Source organism: Cinclus cinclus, chromosome 1, assembly GCF_963662255.1.
Source record: "Cinclus cinclus chromosome 1, bCinCin1.1, whole genome shotgun sequence".
Classification (NCBI taxonomy): domain Eukaryota; kingdom Metazoa; phylum Chordata; class Aves; order Passeriformes; family Cinclidae; genus Cinclus; species Cinclus cinclus.
In genome coordinates, this window is record NC_085046.1 from 5,118,548 (window position 1) to 5,135,824 (window position 17,277).

The 17,277-nt window shown below is 40.7% G+C and overlaps 1 protein-coding gene across 5 annotated transcripts in view; it reads left to right on the forward strand.

Annotated features, from left to right (window-relative positions):
• The window catches only part of LOC134051962 (sodium channel protein type 5 subunit alpha-like), a 169,166-nt gene that overhangs the window by 146,878 nt on the left and 5,011 nt on the right, over positions 1–17,277 (forward strand). For all 5 annotated transcript variants that reach the window (XM_062506103.1, XM_062506129.1, XM_062506111.1 and 2 more), the window contains 3 exons: positions 3,346–3,468; positions 9,850–10,131; positions 16,311–16,364. In XM_062506103.1, the coding sequence (XP_062362087.1) occupies positions 3,346–3,468; positions 9,850–10,131; positions 16,311–16,364 (459 nt within the window). The remainder of the gene's footprint in view (positions 1–3,345; positions 3,469–9,849; positions 10,132–16,310; positions 16,365–17,277) is intronic.

Consider the following 17,277-nt stretch of genomic DNA (forward strand, 5'->3'; position numbering starts at 1 on the left):
TTTTATGGGAAATTATTCCAAGAGATTGTGACTCCTTAGGATTCACTTGCCCTCCACCATGTTACCCCCTGCTTCAGGGGTAGGTTGTCATGAAAAAACCTACAAAACTGTTTGCAAATAGGTACTGAAAAGATTAGAAATGTGTGTGTGACTTATTCTGAATCTGGAGGTTACATTGACCCTAGAGGTGTTTTCTGGGTGCCAGCACATTTTTGATTCTGAGCATAGCACAAAGCAGAACTTTAGAGCAGCTCTGGGCTGCATAGCCTTGCAACAGAAAAAAAAAAAAAAAAAAACAGAAATAGCTGACTTCACCTTTTGTTGTGATTATGTGGGGCAGTCAGCACCAATTTTGAAAACTGCTTGATTTTTTTCCTAAAAATAACCTTTCGGGTCACTTTTAATCAAGTCCAAATGGCCAAGTCCCCGCGTTGGTGATTCTCCTATAAATAAAATTTGACAAGGATACCTTCAAAACCAACATCCAAGCATTTAAACAAGTTGTCTCAAACCCTGTTCTGACTCTAGCCTTGTAAATCATTGCCAAATACCACACAGCCTCCTGACCTAATCCTCTGCAGAGATATCTAATGCTGTGCAAATCTGTGTTAGGAGGGCTACACCACCTGTGATGTGTTTCAGGGTGACATTTGTGGCACTCAAAAGAAAATGGGGTCCCACTCAGATCCAAAGTCTGGTCTTGCAGGATTTGAACCAAAAGCCTTCTGCCTTGGGAGAAAAGGCAGTAATGGGGCACAAATCCAGGATGAGGGAGGGATTGTGCAGATGCCCCAACCAAAGCAGTTTGAAGACCTTGACAAGATTTGACTTCCAGTCAACATGAGTGAAACTAGCAAAGAAGGATGTTGAGTAATCTGTATTTGATTAATTTTAATTAAATAGCTACATTCATTTTATGGATCAATTTTACAAATCAGTGAGCTTCCCTTGGTATGAGATCCTGGTTTCTACCTCTGAGCATACAATCACTGAGCTGTTTTTTCATAAATTCAGCTCTTTTGGATAGGAGCCCCCAAGGCTTTGTGGGGTTAGGGCTCTTTCCTGCACTGAAATTTCCACCAAAGACAGAAATATGTGCTACAGTGTTACTGCTGTCATGATTTCTCCTTAATGCCAGTTACTTTTTAGACTCTTAGGATGACTTAATTGAATGGCTTTAGTATGTAACTATGGTGCACACTTGCTTACTGCTGTTGGACAAATCCTCAGCTCTTCATCATTATTTAGGCAACATTACATTAGTAGGAAGAGTGAATAAAAGGAGGAGGATTTGAACTCTGTGTCAATGCAGCTTAAGAGTACAGGATGTAAACCAGACTGGTGAGGAACAGGGAAGGCAGGGAAATGGGTGCATTGGTGAGCTGAAAATGGTTAAGTTAAACCCAGATTTTCTTCTTCAACTGTGAGCCTTGAGTGAGCAGGATTTGGGTTAAAGGGGCATGCCAAAGCTATGGCCTTGCTTACTATGAAATGACTCGGGCATCATGCTCAGGTCACAGGTCCAAATCTGCTTTCCTAGAGATGGAAGCAAAGGCTTTGCAGGTGATTTTCACCTCCCCAGTGTCTATGGGGCCTAAGGCATCAGACCCTGAACCCAGTCTGCCTGTCTGCTGTGATGTTCTCACAGGACACTCAGCACTAAAAGGCAGAAGTGTTTATTAAGCCCTTCCTTCTGCCCCAGCTGCTGGGTGTACACAGGAGGTGAGCCTGTGTCACCCCCTGTAAAAGAGTGACAAGTAACAGGGTGACAGCCAGCCTCTGTGCCACTTAGTCATCTGCAGGGAGGGGGGCTGACTTATCCTGGCAGAATCCCCAGCTCAGGCTTGGTTTCTCTCAGACCTCCTCCCCTTAGTCACCCACATGACACAATAAAGCCATCAGCAGGTAAATAATTTAAGAAATTGAGCAAGTTTTTACAAAGGTGCTCAGCTGTGCAGACAGTGCTGGTATGTAAATAAATGCATATTCAGGAGGAAGGCTGCTCCATAGGGGTACTGCCTTGAGCCTTAGGGACCAGGCTGGTCTTGCCCTGATTTATCCCAGACCTCATGGGTGATGCTGGGTTGGTCAGCCAGCAGCAGGCTTCAGAGTAAAAATCATCCCATCCTAAAATTAAAGCAAGGTTTCCCTCTGGAGCTGTCAGTGTTTAAGGGGGTGCTGGAGTTCCCTCACACTAAGCACCTATTTTTTTTATAATGTAAAAGGGTACCTTCTTTTAGGCTTAGCTGCTATCTTGAAAATGGCAAGAGCACCCACTCCTCACAGATGAGCTTTGCACACTCCCATGGTGAGCATGGGCTATCCAATACTGTGATAAATGGGGTTGTGAAAATGGTAAGTAAGGAAAAAAGAAAATTAAGAGGGAAGAAAATTAACTGTGATAAGCAATATACACTGGTTTCTCCTTCTAAAAACATAGTATTTTATAGTATGTGGTGATTAATTTTGGTTGGGATTTTTTGTTGTTTTGGGTTTTTTAATGCATGCAAATTGGCGTGATACCTACAGTGTTGGAGAGCTGTTTGTTTTCACCCTTTGCTCAGTAAGATTTCAGGCTGTGAACACTGATTTGAGCATACAAAACCCTATTGCTCTATGTGCTCATAATCTCCACTGCCACTCAGTTAATTCAGAATCCAGTCCTGTGCCTGATGCCACCCACATTTCTGACCAACTAGGGCACTACAAAATCTCTGAGAACATGAAGAGCATGGGAACCCCTCCATGCTGCTTCCAGATTCAGGTAGCTAATTTTAAAGAAATAGTCTTTGACAGGTGTGAACCTCAACACTGAGCACCTGTCAAATTTCCATCTCCTTTAGAGACTGTGCAGAAATCAGAGAAAGTGAATAAGAACAGAATGGAAGAGCCATGCACATCATTATTTTAAGGTCTGTGTTACAGTCACGTCTTCCAGCAATGTAGAAGACTTGTTTCTAATCACTTAGCTGAAGACTGGTGAATAAATGTAAATACCAAAATCCTTTATCTCTCTAAAGGGTTAGATGTGCTTTCTTCCAAAAAGCTCCAAACTGTAACACTTACCTGACTCATATTTTGGGCAGTGGGAGATGCATACACCTCGGGGAATGCACAGAAAACAGCACAGAGTGGTGGGTCTGTTATGGTGATCTCCTTTCTCATCCCCTTTGTGAAGGACCATCCTTTCTCCTGTGTGGATCCAGTGCAATGGCTCCCATTTCAGACTCTTTTCCCCACTGTTCCACTAACCAGCTGCTTCTTTCCAGGGAGGAAAGTCAGAAGAGAAGGAAAATGGCAGGAGTGCTCTAACAAGTTAAATTTTCACTTTGTGTCTCCATCCAGGTCTCTTTGATCAGCCTGGTTGCCAGCACTCTTGGATACTCTGAGATGGGTCCCATCAAATCCCTCAGGACCCTCCGGGCTCTGCGGCCGCTGAGAGCCTTGTCACGGTTTGAAGGGATGAGGGTAAGAGGACACAGAGCATCCATCAAAGCTCAACCTCGTGGGGATCAAGGTGTAACAGGGGATTGTTGCATGTGGTTTTGTCAGCGGAAGGAAATGATTGTGCTTTATCAAAGCAACAAAGAAATCCTTCCTGGGTCTTGGCTGCAGTTGTATCATTACATCTTTATTCTTGGGTGGATTTAGTGATAAAATAATCCTGCTGCCTAACTTATCATACTACGCCTTAAAAAATAGCTTTCTGGATGAGGAAGCAGCTGACTATCAATTACCTCTCAATTATAAGGTGCACCAGGGGAACAACCAAGCTAAAGTTTGTTTCCTGTTTTGACATGCATTAAAATGAGAGTGACTAGAAAGTTCTTGAGGAAGTTTTCACTAATAATTAAACCAAAAATTAGAAATGCTAAATATAGGGAAAGCAAATGAATGAATTATCCCCCCCCCCTTTGAACAGATTGCAATTTTAATAAGGAATGCTGAGATTAACATTAAAACCATGCAGCTTGTGCTTGTTTCTCCATCTTTTGCATCCATCTCTTTATTTTCTGCATTCCTTTGCCGCCGTAGCTATATTCCCACAGCATACCTCTTTATTTGTTAAGCTTACCTGCTAACAAGGATCAATTATTGTTTAGATAAGCACTTTATTTAATTCCTCACACCATGCATGACTTGCAGGTGGTGACAGCTGTGTTCTGTGTGAGCTGAGGTTACTGCTAACCTTGCAGATTGCATAGCAAGGTATAGCAAATCTGTGACAAAATTCTGTGTCAAATTATACTGATGATCCCAAAACTCTCTGCTAGGCCAAGGAAAATGCTACATATTTCACAGTGATGTATATTCAGGGTAAAGCTTTCCTGTGGACAAAATTTTGGTCTGAATCATCAGTGACTAAATGTGTATTTCATGCGCTGATCTCCCAGCAATGAATTAATTATTCTCACTGCAATGCTCTCACAGCAAGAGACTGAAAGCTGGAGAACCTAACAACCGAGATGAGCCAGGAAATATGGTGATACAGCAGTGTAGGAAAACCCCACATCCATTCTGCTCCTCTTCTGTGGATGACCAGATTTGGCAATATAATGCTTTGTTCCAAAGATTTTGTGATTAGCTAAATCACATTAACTTTCTGGATGACGATGAGGCAAGTATTGTTGCAGACCATCTCTATGTTACCACTAAGACAAAAAGATTCAAAGGGCTCTGTTTATCCAGGCTCCCAAACCTGATCTGTTTTGGTCACCACAAACTTTCCAGCAGTCAGGCAATATTTTTCAGGTAATTGACCAAATAAAAGAAAAACAGGGTGCAAAAGACACCAAGTGAGGTTGCACTACTGACAATAGTTAAAGCTCTCACTCCTACCATTTGATGACCTCATTCCAAGTCTTTATTAAACATTCCCAGATTGAACTGTTTCAGCATTCAGTATTAGCAAAAACACTCTGGTTTAACTACGAGAGTGATCTGTGCACAGGTTCTCTCAAATCAGTTTAGGTCTGGCTTATGAAGGCTTAGCTTTTACTGGTGGATTTACAAGCCCAAGCAAAACTCATTGTGTTCTAAGCTGGCATACAGTTGTTTACTCATGATTTCACATTAGTTTAACTAAATTGGATTCAAACCTGAATAGCAGTGAGGAAAGGAGCCAAAAACATCAGAAAATCATTAGTAGAATAGAGAAAAATAACATGAAGAACTCCTCATTTCTCTCTGAGAATAGTAAGAGGCTGGCTTGGTGAAGATCTTAACATGGATCAGCCCAGCAAATTTCCTTCCCAACATGCTTATTTTTACAGGCCCCTCAGTCCCTGACTCAATATCCCCTTTTCTTTCCTGTACCGTTGCTGCAGTTGAAATATATTCAATCATTCTGAGCTATCTGAGGGGGTGAATTAGCTTGTAAACCATGATAAAGTATAATTGAGAATACGTGCTATTGGAAAAGCAAATCATTTTAGTTCTAGTTTGTCTAACCACACTTAACAAGACTAGGGACAGTTAGACCTTTCATTATTAGGAGTTCATATGCTCCAAAATGCACAGGAAAATTGCCAGCGCAGTGATGGATTAAATAATGATAATGTTGAGAAGCAAACACTGACAGTGAGAAAATAATAATAATAATAATAATAGTTTGCTCTAATATAATGCCCTTCTTGAATAACTGAAACAGCTCTGCAGGGCTAGAACAGGAGCAAGAAAGTTCTCATTTACTGCAGCAAGAAACTTACTTCATTGATGTTGTGCCTAAATTTTGGAAGCAATTTTCCCTGTGACAAAGGCTGAGTAGCACTTGGGTAGGCAAGAGAACCTGTTGCCATCAGATCTCAGTTCTTTCCCTGTCTTCAAACAGTCTGGGACCTGTGCAAGTTTGACACAAATCTCAGCAGCTCCTGTGCCATGACATGAGAGGTCTGAAAAATAAGGATGAGCTGGTGCTATTCTGCCACTCAATACTCAGAAAAAGACCCCAGAAAGAGCAGGATCCCACCTGACAGTACTGTAGACCCAGAGGCTTTCCACTCATCAGCCCAGAACAAAGTAGCTTAGATCTGCCTGTCCCAAATAATGACATCTCTCATGTCTCCTCATTTATTGTCCATCAGGGAATTATTTCAGAGGTGGCACATCCCTGCAAAGGAGGTTATTGCAGTACTTTAGAAGGATGAGGGGGATGATGAGAGACCATTTAATGTGAAAATGATACTGGGAGAAGTCATGGTGAGACTGCTACAAGATATATGCAGGAAAGAAATAGCATAATTAATGCTAGCTAGCATGATTTCATGGGAATAGTTCTTGTTAAACTGATATGGGCCTTTGATTTGATTACAAATTATGCTGATGACAGTAATTGTGCTGATACAGAATCCTTGGATTTCAGAGAGGAACCTGATACCATGAGACATTGTGATGAAAACATGAGCTTTGTACCAAGACAAGTAAACACGTTTTAAAATGGGTGATGGATCTCAACAATTGTAAGCAGTGACCAGACTGACACGCTGTAAATTTGGTGATGAGCACCTCAGGGTGAGGGATTGTTCAGAATGAGAGCTACCTTTAACCTGAACTTTAACAGCATCTGGAAGGAAACATAAAATCTTTGCTGACAGCACTCAAAATGAGTGTAAGTGAAATTATAGATAAGGGAATTATGCTGGCTGATCTGGATCACAGTGAAAAATAGATCTATTGTACAACACACATTTTAATAAACCCACACACAATGACTACCTTGGCAGGAAGAATGTCGGTCACTCTGAAGGATGTTTCTTGGAAAACAGCAGCTGAGAAGGACATAGGCATCAGGATGACTGTTCAACAGGACACAAGATTTTGGGCTGGTCTGACAAATGAGGTGACTGTTAGAATCCCTGAATATGCAGGAAAATAACCTGGCAAACAGAGGGAGAGTGCAGTGCTTCAACACTGGGACTCCATGAAAGTGCTGGAAAGGGGGAATTAAAAATGGGGAAGTCTCTGCAGGGAACTACAAATGTGATTAAAAATCTGAAAGAACCATGCTAGGTACAAGGAAGCTCTGATTTTTTAATTACCCGGAGCAATGAGTAGTGGTAACTCCCCCCCCCCCACCCAGTGAAGATGGGAATGACAGGAGAAGACATCTAAGAGCAGATGCCTTGAGTTCAACAAATTCCACCTAAAAATGCAGCAACTGTTTCTAACACTGAGGACAAAGGGCACCAGGAACAGATTATTTAATAATACGTTTTTTTTCCTCTGTTATTTGACATCATGACACTGTAAATTAGATGTCTTTGCAAAAGCTGTGCCTGAGCTTCCCTGGGAGTTATAGCCTGGGCCTGAAATCACTGTGGGGAGTCTGATGGGCTCTCTCAGAGCAAAGGGAGGATTAGCTCATCATGCAAGTCTATTTCTGGATTAAAATTCTGAATCAGCTTTGGTTGAGGAGGTGGCCTGTAAGGCCAGCAGAGCTGGGGACCAAACACAGGTCATAGATTGCACCACTCTGAGTTAGGGCAGAGGGTGGCTCATTTTCTAACCTGTCCCTAAAGAAGTCACCTGGAAGGTGGTTTCACCTGTAAAGGTGTTGATGGAAACCAGCAAGTATGAAACCTTTTCTTATAAACGGATATATATGTTGCTAAAAGTGCAGCAGAAATTCATCCTTTTCCATGGCAAGGTGGGCAGCTGAAATTTTATTATAAATTTATGATAATATCCTGCCTTTATGTATCCAGGGTCTTCCTCCCACTTGTCTCACTGCAAAACAAGAATACTTCCACCAGAACAAATGGCATCACACTGGTGTAAGAGCAGAAGCAGCAAGGGGAGAATGAACCCCCCTGTTAATAATTCATTCAGAGAGGTGTTGCGGGATTTGCTCCAGCCTCATGTCGTGTTCTGTTATCTACAGGCCATTGAACATAACTCAGCAGAAGGAGAAAAGCAGGATGTGGGCACGGCCATCACTTGTACTGCTGAAACCTGGACATCTGTGTCCTGTCACTGGGAGCTGGGTTCAGCAGCACATGTAACACAAATGCATGTGCTATTGCTGGCATGGGTTAAAACTGAAGGAAAAGATTGCTGTGCAGAGAAGCAAATGAAAACTAGTTTGAAAAGTGCCACGGATATATCCAACAAGCCCTTGATTTGAGAATTATTTGGCATTTTGGTTAACATGGTAAATTTGGTCTAAAAATGATGAGGTTAGGAATTGATTGACTTCCAAAACTGAAAGATAAAATTAGCAAACAAACAAAACAAAACAAAACAAAAAAAAAAAAAAGAAAACAAAAAAGTCATCAGGAATGGGCCAATATAGAAAAACAAAACAAAACATTTGGTCAAGCAGCATTTCCTGTGTGAAAATCAGCTTCATTCATTTCATTCATAAATGCACAAAATATAAATCTGAGTTTTGGAAGATCTACATAATTTTATATTGTGTGCTGTTGAGTAAGCTGCTGCTATACATGCACAAAAGCCATTTCACTCCTCTGGGTATTTTTCTTCCACAGCAATGCAAAAATGATGGAGAAGTGAATGTTACATTATTAGCTTGTCAGAAAATTGGACACTAACACAAGAGAAAAGAAGAGCTGACATTTTCTATAATCAAATTCACCAATTGAATAAAGTACAATTTTTATGGATCAATATCACCTTGTCTCAGTTTCAGAAATGTAGATGGAGAAGAGGAAGAGCTGAGTGCCCACCTATCAGATTTTAATCTCCAAAGTATCAGAGAGGGATGGAGACAAATTCATGTTGTGGGGCTGGTGGCTGCAGCTGTCTGGGAGGCAGCATGGCCTGGACCATGCAAAGGCAACATCTCCAAAGGCTGTGAACATTGAGAAACCTGGTTGGCATAGGAAGGGGAAAACTACATTTTGTGATAGAGTTCTTATATCAGAAAACTTCATGCATGGTGTGACTCTGGGGGTGTCCTGTGCAGGACTGGGAGTTGTGCTCAGTGATCCTTGTGGGACCCTTCCAGCTCAGGATATTCTGTGATTCTCTGATTCTTTAGTGTTAGGTTTGACATGCACAGATGCCTTAGCCACCTTAAACACTGACAGTGCTCAAAACAATAAAAAATATGCACCTTACCTGCTTGGTGTAGTGGTATTACAGTACTGCATTCAAACCTGGAAGCTGTAGAGGGTCTCTAAATAGTCTGAACTTTGGTTTTTTGCTTGGCTTTGTTATTTCCAGTGCCATCATTCACACACCTTAAAATCTCCTTCAGCTTTTCATTTTAATGTGTGATTTTATGCAGTGGTTTGCAGCCCTGCCTGGGTTAATGTGTAGGAATTTTACAGCGTGACAAAGGAAAAAACATTTTTTTTGTTAAATTAGAGTGATTTTGCCCTTTTAATCATGCATACTGATCAGACAGGGGAAGCTGGCTTAGTACGGTATGTCCCAATCTGTTATTATTTAATTAAGCAAAATTTATCACAGCTATATAGTTCACAACCCACTGGCTACAGAGGCCTGAGTGGAGTCAAAGATATCAGAAGTCTTTTTTTCTCTATTTTGAGTCACTGTAGTGCACCCCAGCCATTTCCAATTAATAACATCATTATTGTAGTTTGAAGTGTACTATCCAGAAAGATTTGAGAGGTCAAGATGACTTCTGAATTCAGTGTTTCCTCTTGAAAAAGCATCATCCCTTGGGTGGGATGCCAACATATTCTTTCTTTGATTACCAAAAGGAAAAAAATAGTCAAGTTTGAAGCCTTTAGAGGTGGTCTGGCTCCTTAGGCAGTGTCAGTGCTTATCCACTGTCACCATGTGAGGGTTCAAAACAGCTTGTTAATGAAGTGTCTATACAAGTGCTGACATTAATTCTGTTTTCCCTTTCCTGTTTCCCCCAAGGTTGTGGTCAATGCCCTTGTGGGAGCCATCCCTTCCATCATGAATGTTCTGCTTGTCTGCCTCATCTTCTGGCTCATCTTCAGCATCATGGGAGTGAACCTCTTTGCTGGGAAGTTTGGGAAGTGCATTAATAAGACAGAAGGAGATATGCCTTTGGACTCTAAAATTATTAACAACATGAGTGACTGCATACTTTACAACGTGTCAGGCAACTTCTACTGGACAAAAGTTAAAGTTAACTTCGATAATGTTGGTGCTGGGTACCTGGCTCTGCTGCAAGTGGTAAGTGTGACCACCAGAAACTAATGGGCAGTTGTTGCTGGCTCTCCCTGAAACCATCAGTTTAAAAGCTCTGGTTAACCTCTGGAGTTTTGTGAGTTTTTCAGCCTTACGTATCAGGACAATGCCTTTCCTCAAGTGTAAATAAATTATATTTTGCCTATTAACTTGGCCTAGAGAAATTATGTCAGTTTGTGGTTTTAATTTGAGTTTCTGCTGTGACACTAATACAGTTCGCTGGGAGGTGATTGTACTACTGAGGTGAATTAAAGACCCTTTTGTCAATATAGTAATCCAGAGCAAAGTTCACTTCCAGAAAACAAATCTATGATACAGGAAGGACTGTCCATGCAGACAGAGTGCACTGGTCTTCCTGAGCAGCCTGGGATTTCACAATATCCTGCTGAGGATAAAATGAAGTAGTGCCTTAAGTTTCCCAGCTAAAGTTACTGTGTAAGTCTGTAGTCTTAATTTATGGCACTCTGCTCACTTCCCATTTTTGAGAAGGACACTGGTGCCTCTCATTCCGGTTCCTCACTTTGTGTCCACCTGCTAAAATAATGATTCTGATTGAATGTAACCATGGATCATGGTGGAGATCAGGTTGGTGACACTGCCCCCCCAGCCCAGCCTCTCTGGGAAAGTGGCAAGAGCAAAGCAGAAAAGAGGCTGCTGAGGTTCAAAGATGTTGGCAATATTTGAGCTATAAAAGTCAAAAAAACCACTTCTGCAACGTTTTTCGCCATCAAATGTAAAATATAGATAAATGTGTTATATGCACTGAGATTCACTGTGTTTTGACATAGGACAACCTAAGAGAAAGAGCCACAGGAGACTCCTCCTTGTCCAGGTCCTGCTGCTGGACTGCTGGGTGATTTCAGTTAAATTGTTTTGTGTTTCAACTCCATAAGGACCTCACATAAACTAGTGGTTATGATGCTTATTTCCATTGTCCCTAGTCTGGAGCCAAATGATGACAGGGGCTGGATGTGCACTTGGAGCATTTGCTGCATTGCATTTTTTTGAATGCAGAGTTAAATAAGCTCCTTGCTACATCTTTGGACAGGGAGGTTTCTTTCTTAGAACACCTGTGATGGCATCCCTCGATTCTGGGATTAAAAAATTGTGTTCTGGGAGCTCAATTCATTTGTCACATGTGGAATCCAGCCTTTGCAGCAGGGTGATGCCTTCAGCCCCCTCCTGCCCTTCCAAAGGGGCACGAGCCTCCCACAGATCCCCATCAGATCTGCCAGCCCTTCTCCTTCCCTGCAAGTGAGTTTGTTTTTCCCAGGTCTGGATTTCTCTGTCACAGATGCATGGAACAGCTCCATGAAGCAATTTTCCTCTCTTGTAGAAATCCTTTTTCTGATGTGTGGAGTTCCTGGTACACAAACACTTGAGTTTGACATCTTCTGATTGCTGTCCATTGAGTTTTTGCTTTCACGCCCTCTGAAAAGCAGAAACATTGGAATGGGCACAACCACTTTTGATTCTTTCCATGACATAAACTTGCTGAGAGTGAGAGCTTTTATCTGTTGCACATAATTACAATATTCAGCTCAGCCATGAAGGGTAGATTATTTCACTTTGAACTAACTTTGACTTTAATTAGATCTTCTGTTCTGTGTAGTGTTTGTTTGTCTTTCATTTAAACATCCAATGAAGATGAGCAAGAATTTCCAGATTTAAAATATTGTGCCTTACCTGAAGTTTCTTAAATCCTCTGATTACATAACAATTGTCTACTTTTTTAAATTTATTTTTGGGTTTTTTTGGGGGGGTAGAGGGGGTGCAGAATTCCATCAGAGAGATAGCTATTCCTTCACCATTTCTTCTCTAAGAATCAAGGTCCAGTTTTATGAAAATCTTTGGCTTTTCATAAATTGACATTTCATAAGGAATATCCTGAAGCAGTCTTTTCTAGTCACTTCTGTTGGGATCAGTGGTGGCACAAAAAATATAATTGTTGTAAGGTGGATCTCAGCACACATTTGAAGTGAATAGGCTAATATTGCTCTTTTCCAGTTGAAAATGGAATTGATGACCCTGCAGGTTCCTTTCAAACCTGTGATTCTGATTTTCCAGTTGCAAAAGTACAAAACAAGTGTTATAAACCTAGGCCTGGTCCTGTTGAACAAACTGATTTTAGCAGGAAACAAGATCAGGTTCTATGGCAGGTGGCAATTCCTTCTTCACAGAGGAAGAGCAGGAGCCAATTTCCATTAGGGGATTGGTTTTGACTTTAATCCTGCACCTGGAGCTCTTATGTCTGCTGCTGACCACAGGCAACAAAGTGAAGAGGTGACACACAAAAAGGGGTCCAAACATCTGGATCTCCTTTGCCAGGAGTGTCACTTACAGGTGCCCCTAGCCAAATATTCTCCATAAGGGGTCACATTTCACAAGCAACCCCCCGTGGGAAATGCAGGGGCTCAGCTGACAGCCTAGCTCTCCTAGAGAGACAGACATGTCTGTTCATCCCTGTGCACAGCAGGGCAAGGAGGAGATTAGCATTTGGGTAACAACCCTCCAGGATCCAAAACATGAGTGTTTAAGTGTGACTTGCCTTTTGACTGCTGACATTTTCAGCTGCCACAGCACGAATCCGAGTGACTCTGAAGTTCCTTTGGAATGCCTGCAAATCCAAATGGAAATGTGTAAAACAAATCTGCTTGGTGTTCTGTCTTCTTCAGCAGCATATTTGAAAGAAATGAAAGTTGCTACTATGGAAATTTTAGGGCATGATTCTACCCAGAGGAAAGCTTTCTGACAATGTAGTTGAGAACTGCATGAAATTTGCCTCAAATATCTTCTGCTCTTTTCCTACCTTGATTGGGATCCTTTGTGTTGTCCCGAAGATGCCACTTGGGGTTAATGAGTCTGAGAAAACATTTAGGCAAAGTCAAGAGTCAAGCTTCTCCAACTAGCAAATAGGCTGTCCCAAAACAGGTTAATAAAATAACAGAGGTAACTAATCTGCTCACTCTACAAGCAAAAGGAATGTCTCATTCATGGAGAGGGAAAGATCTTTGTCATCACAACTTTTTGACTTGCAAGAAGGGTGATTCACTTTCCTGGTGATTTAACACTCCTAAAACCCTAATCTAACAGGAAAAAGGTCTTGTTAAAACCCAGTGTTTCAGTAATAGCTTTTCTGTATTCCAAATTTGCTTAAAGTATCACAAGACCTATGTTCTGTAAATCTGAATTTGAGCTGATCAAGGAAATATCTTAAATTGCAAGTAGTAGTTTTGCATTTCCCTTGCATAATCCCATCTTTTCACCCTGTGATCACCTCCACATATTTTTTTGCAATGTATTTTGATATTTCAGCCATTCATTGAAGAATGCCCAGGAAATAAGTGGTCTTTCCTGCAGCATCTGGCTTGTTTGGAAAAGTTCTTCTTATAGAGAATGGACTTAAATTGACTGTATTCTACTTATCTTTGGATATGTCCTATTAACTCTGTCACTTTGGGACTCCAGATAAGGAATGGGGAGATAACAGAAGCACTCCTAGACCAGCACAGCAAGCAGGAACTGCAAAGTTAAAGCAGCTCCTCATGCCAGGTTTGAAGTCCTGCCTGGGACCATAAATCAGACACAAAATGGTTGTGAGGCAGCATTGTGTGTCTAAAGTTACTGTGTTATATGATCTCTTGGACTCGTGTAAACTTCAATGCCTGATTTTGCTGTCACTGGATGCAAAACGTGCAAATAAGTCTCTGGTTTAGCTTTCAGAGACTTTTCTCATCAACAGTACTGCCCAAAGAAACATTTCAGCAATGTGAAGGCCAGTGTTTCAGCCATGAAAAGCAAACGTTTTTGTTGAACAATTTCCTTTCCTAGGGGAAAAAAAAAAAAAAGAAAGAAAGAAGGAAAAAGAAAAGAAAAAGAGAAAAGGGGAAAAAAGGAAAAGGGAAAAAGAAAAAGGCCCAAAAGCTTACAGATTTAAAGACTTGCTTTACTTCAAGGCACCATTTGGTTTGAGGGCAGCCAGTGCCATCCCACCTATCCTCCTCCCCACTAATTTGCTGCATTGCAGCCCTAACCACCAGTGAAATAACGAAATGTAATCCCATCCCAGGATGAGTTTATCAGTAGATAATCTCATCACATGACAGTTTCAGTAGAAAATGGTGTTTCTCTGGATAGCTTCCAGGCAGGATAATATCACAAACACTCCCATGAAGACTTTGTCACTTCCTTATCCAGAGTGTAAGTGGTTACTAATTCCAGATAAATAATTTCTGTTTTCAGTGTTATATTTCTTTCATTCTCAGTGTCTTTTGCCCTCCGCAGCTGAAGTATCCAGGGAAGCTTTCCAGATGTCCCACAGATTTGTAATTCTCTTGCTTCTCGACAAATGGGGGAAACAGAAAACCACAGCACTTCATTCTCTTAATATTTACTTTTGTCAGATCACTTCATCATCCTTTATCACTACAAACCACTGTGCCTTGCAGGAGAATCATTCGTGTCTGTGGTACAAGTTGAGGGGTAAAATAGCTTCTCAAGAGAAAATATTTCCCCCCAAGTGGGAGAAAAGTACAGGCTAAGATTATATCATTTTGTGCCACAGGAAAAGGATTTCATGTTTCATCCCAGCCACCCTTCCTGAGCAGCAGTCTGAGCTGAAAGCTCTAATGGCACCAGAAATTCTTTAGCTGGATTAGAAAGAGAACAGAAAAAAGGAAAATATTGGAATATTTTAGGAATATCAACATGGCAGGTTCAAATAATTATTTGTTTTGATAAAACTGCTGATTGTTCCTGTAGATACTTTTAATCTAAAGTGGTTTATAACACACAACACCATGGAAGAGATTTTCCAAAGGGTTCTGATTTGGGGGAGTGGGTTAATCTCTTTCAAGCAGTAGATAAGAATAGGTGCAACCATTCAAACACTATTTTATATATACTTCCATGAGAAATATCATTGATCTCTTCTACATTTTCCTTTGACTCAGTAGCTTTCAGAAGGAATTGGGAAGGCAACATTACCTCCAGCACTCAATATAATAATAGAGAGTTCTAAAATGACTGAATGTACCCATCTCAGCTCAGCTGCTTGGGTTTCTCTTGGTAACCTCTGGCCAAATTCCTGGTAACATTACCTGGAATTTTATGTCTACAGAATAGGGCAAAATTCAACTTAAGTATCAGTAGGATGCAAAAAAAAAAAAAAAATTTGGGGTGTGGGTCTTACATGCACACCAGTGTAAATCTGATGAATAAATCTAAGAATGCCTCATTATCTGCTCACACTTCCTTAGGTCAGGGTAAGTCTAAATAGGTCAGAAGTCAAATGAGAAACAACTCTAGAGAATCTAAATAAAGGCAGAGGGGCTTAGGCCAGAGTCAGACCTGATGCCAGGTGTGCTTGGCACCAGGCTGTGCCTAATAAAAGGCATATATTGAGATCAAAGAGTCATGGGTTTGCTACAGAATAGCAAAAAGTCACTTCCCTGTGTTTCTCCTAGGAGTGCTGTCTCTCCTTCTGCATTGAATATTATAATGAGAGACACTGACTTCTATGGAATCTTTTATTCTTTAAACAATTATTAAAAAAAATATTAAAACTGCTGACTTTATAGAGCTTAATAAAAGGAAAACCTGGACAGCAAAGCAGATTGAGTTTCCAGGGCCAGGCTCACAGCAGGAGTTGATTGCCTTTGCTTCTTTCAAATCAGCTGTGATTTAAGCAACTCCCTGGGATTTGATATTGTCGTGATTTACCCTGGTTTAGAAGAGGGCAGACTCCAAGCTTCAGCAGGATATGGATGGGATCCATCTCACCTAGTGCAAGATAACATTGTTTAATGTTGTGTGTAGCCATATCTCTTCATTACTTGAAATTTTTAAGGTCAGGACTTCCAAAGATTTAACTGTTGTTTTCTCTCCTTCTCAAAATCTCTTCTAAAAACCTCTCTTTCATCCCTTCTGCAAGTGCAGAAAGTCAAAAAACAGAAATGGGAAAATCCAGGAGAAAACCATTCTGGAATGAATTTAAATACCTAATGAGCATAAACTCAAGGACACATGTTAGGCTGCAAGGCAGGCATTGCATTAATTGTGAAGTACATGTTCAACATTGCATTTTGAAAGTTCATCATAGAGATGTTATCATTTCAGGATGTACTTGTTTAATATGCTTATATCTCATGTGTGATTTTTTTCAGGCCACATTTAAAGGCTGGATGGATATTATGTATGCAGCAGTGGATTCAAGAGAGGTAAGTCTCTGCAAGGAAATTAATAATTTCCTTTTCCATTGCCTTTTGCAGTACTGATGATGCTTAACAACAAACACAACAAAATAAAATGCATGCAGGGTGCCAGTCCCTATCTTATTCTTGCTGGGACAGTTGCAGACCCTCATTATTTGTAGCTGTACTGAAGCATAATGAGCCTGAAATTAAAGTAAATATGGCCCTTACTCCTACCCAAGGGATTTATCTATTCCTACTGCAGAACTCCCAGCACACAGAGGCACCTCAAGAATTAGTCTGAGTCCACCAAAGACCAAAATTTTTCTCTATATTTTTTCCCCTCTCCCTGTTTACTTCCTTATTTTCCAATTTCTGATGATAAAATATCTTTAAAAGTGCTGGGTTTAAGTTGAATTGCCCTGTGAGACAAATATTTAACCCTCCCTACACCTTCACTTTGAACAAGTGCTTTTTCTGCAGCCAGCAGCTAGCTCCACTGGAGGAGTGTGGAGAAGCTGCTGGCAAACAAAGAGGGTAGTGTGAACTTCCAACTCTGACTTGAGATGTGGTGGTGACTGGTGACAGCTCAGTTCTTACCTGAAACTGTTCAACTTTCAGGTTTCCAACACAAAAAAAACAAACAAACAAAAAAAAAAAAAAAAAAAAAAACCAAAAAAAAACAAAAAAAAACCAAAACAAAACAAAAAGCATTTCCCTTGCTACACCATGTGTAGTTTATCTTTTTTTTTTTGAAAGATCTGTAGTATTCTTTCCTTCTTTTAATTATGTAAGACGAACAAATTTACACTTACTATTAATTTTTGAGGTATATGTCTGGTACTAGGGATTTAGGATAAAAGTCAAGGCCTAAGGCGAGGAATAAGGGGTGGAAAAACTTCATGGCACCACAGGAGCAGAGAAGTACCTTTGCATAACA